Below are 2,045 nucleotides of genomic sequence, written 5' to 3' on the forward strand. Positions count from 1 at the left end.
CCTTAGGTGTACGTGGCTGGCGCCTTAGCCGGTTGAGCTATAGGCGCCGAGCCTAGTTTTTCTATTTTTACTAGAGATGGGGTTTGGCTCTTGCTCAGGCTGGTCTTGAACTCCTGAGCTCAAGCGATCCACCCACCTCAGCCTCCCAGTATTAGCATTATAGGCATGAGCCACTGCACCTGGCCCTATGTTCCCATTCTTCAATTCATGAAAATGTGGCCTTTTAAAGCCAGATTTGTCCCCTGACACCCACCCCTTTAGGCATACAGGTATAAGTATACAGAATATACTTCATGGGCAGCGCCTGTGACTCAAAGGAGTAGGGCACCAGCCCCATATACTAGGGGTGGTGGGTTCAAACCCAACCGCAGCCAAAAAAAAAACCAGAATATACTTTGTAATATTCTAGTTCCACACCCATCCCTGAACTCACAAAGATGTGGCCTTTGTAGGTGTATTCCAGCCCACGACGCTTGGCTATAAGCAGCATCCGTGAAAACAGAAAGAGCAGCCGCTCACCCCCTCGTAGCCGGGGGCCGCCCCCTCCACTACCTCGGAAGGTGCCCTCCAGTACCAGCTCTCCAAAAGCACTGAGCTCCGGGCCAGTCCAGCCACCCAGTCGCCTCTGCACATCCTACCGGGCCCCCATCAGGTGAGCAGGGCAGAGAGACATGTAAAGATGGGGTGTTAGCAACAGGGCATACTGTCCCAGCTAACCTGCCTGGGCTGCCTCTGACATCCCCTACCCACCAAAAGGCCCTTTGCTTACTCCCCTCACCCAGCCAGCCCCAGGCCACCCCGGGGACACCTGGAGGCGTGCAGCATGCTCCTGCTTGCGCTTCATGTCATTGATGTACCAGGCGACTGCTGTCATGGACACAATAGCTTCCTCCACCATCTCACGGTCCCCAGTGCCTGGGCCCTCCACCCAGTGCTTCCCTAGTTCCTGCCAGGCAACCAATAGGCACACAGGAAGGGAAGGAAAAACAGAGACAAGAGAAAGAGAATGACAGCAATAGGAGCCGGAGAAAAACAAAAAGAAGCAGAGATGGACAAAGGTGGGATCAGCTGGGGGCCAGTTTCTGTGGCCAGTGAGACCCTTCACCAAGCTGACCCAGTTTCTAGGAAGCAGTTGGCTGCCCAGGTGCAGGTCTGGCCTGGAGAGTCAGAGGATGCCTCCCCATGCTTTGCCCAACTCTGGCAGGTCCACCGTCCAAGCATACCAGCAGGTGGTCAATGGACAGGACCCTGCCCCTCCCCAGCCAGGCCCTCAGAGGCCACAGCTGACCTGCAGTAGCAGATGGTACTTGAGGATGCGCTGAACAGGTTTTAGCAGGAAGCTCTGCAGTGGCAGTGAGTGATGGAGCTGGGCTTGGCGCTCCTGTAGCCACAGAGCTGCTGGTGGAGACAGTGACAGCTCCCGGAGCAGTGCCAGGGAGCTGGGGGCACAGCACAGGTCAGCAGGGGCTGGCAGCTCCAGTGGGCAAGGTGGAGGGGCGGGGGCGGTGGTGTTAGGGAGTGGCCTAGGGTTGGGAACAGTCAGGGTCTGGAAGGGCTGAGGGGCATTTAGGCAAAGGTCACTGTCATGGCCTGGCATGGGTTAGAGCTGGATGGGTCAGGGGTAGAGGTTGGTTGGGTGACACATCAGCTCATGGGCATAGCCTGGGCCCAGCAGGGGCTCCCCACCCCTCACCTTGGGTAATTCATGCAGTACAATGTGTAGATGTCAAAATCCTCGCTCTGCGGGTAACACAGGAGTCAGGGAGACCCCAGGTCCTGGCTTCCCACAATCCACCTCCAGCCTAGCCGAGGCCTGCTTTCCCCTTCTTTAGGCTCCAGTCCAGACTAAAAGCCCCCTGCCCCTCAACTCACCCTCTGCACGAAGCATTCGGCAATGCCCCCGGCACTGCTGCTGCCCTCCAAGTCCTCCAGGAGCTCACTACAGGGAGAGCAGAAGGGTGAGGATGGCCTTGCCACCATGACCCCACCACAGGAGGACTCCAGGAGACAGGTTCCCCAACAGTAGCTGGGGCCTTGGTGGCTGC

At 57.5% G+C, this 2,045-nt stretch overlaps 1 protein-coding gene across 1 annotated transcript in view; it reads right to left on the reverse strand.

The window, feature by feature from the left end:
* PLEKHG2 (pleckstrin homology and RhoGEF domain containing G2) overlaps window positions 1-2,045 on the reverse strand; it is a 10,625-nt gene that overhangs the window by 5,288 nt on the left and 3,292 nt on the right. Inside the window, 5 exon segments of the mRNA XM_023508242.1 lie at window positions 434-634; window positions 809-946; window positions 1,289-1,439; window positions 1,694-1,740; window positions 1,873-1,939. Of these exon segments, the coding sequence (XP_023364010.1) occupies window positions 434-634; window positions 809-946; window positions 1,289-1,439; window positions 1,694-1,740; window positions 1,873-1,939 (604 nt within the window).

Source organism: Otolemur garnettii, unplaced genomic scaffold (genome assembly GCF_000181295.1).
Source record: "Otolemur garnettii isolate 467f Iridium unplaced genomic scaffold, OtoGar3 scaffold00233, whole genome shotgun sequence".
Classification (NCBI taxonomy): Eukaryota; Metazoa; Chordata; class Mammalia; order Primates; family Galagidae; genus Otolemur; species Otolemur garnettii.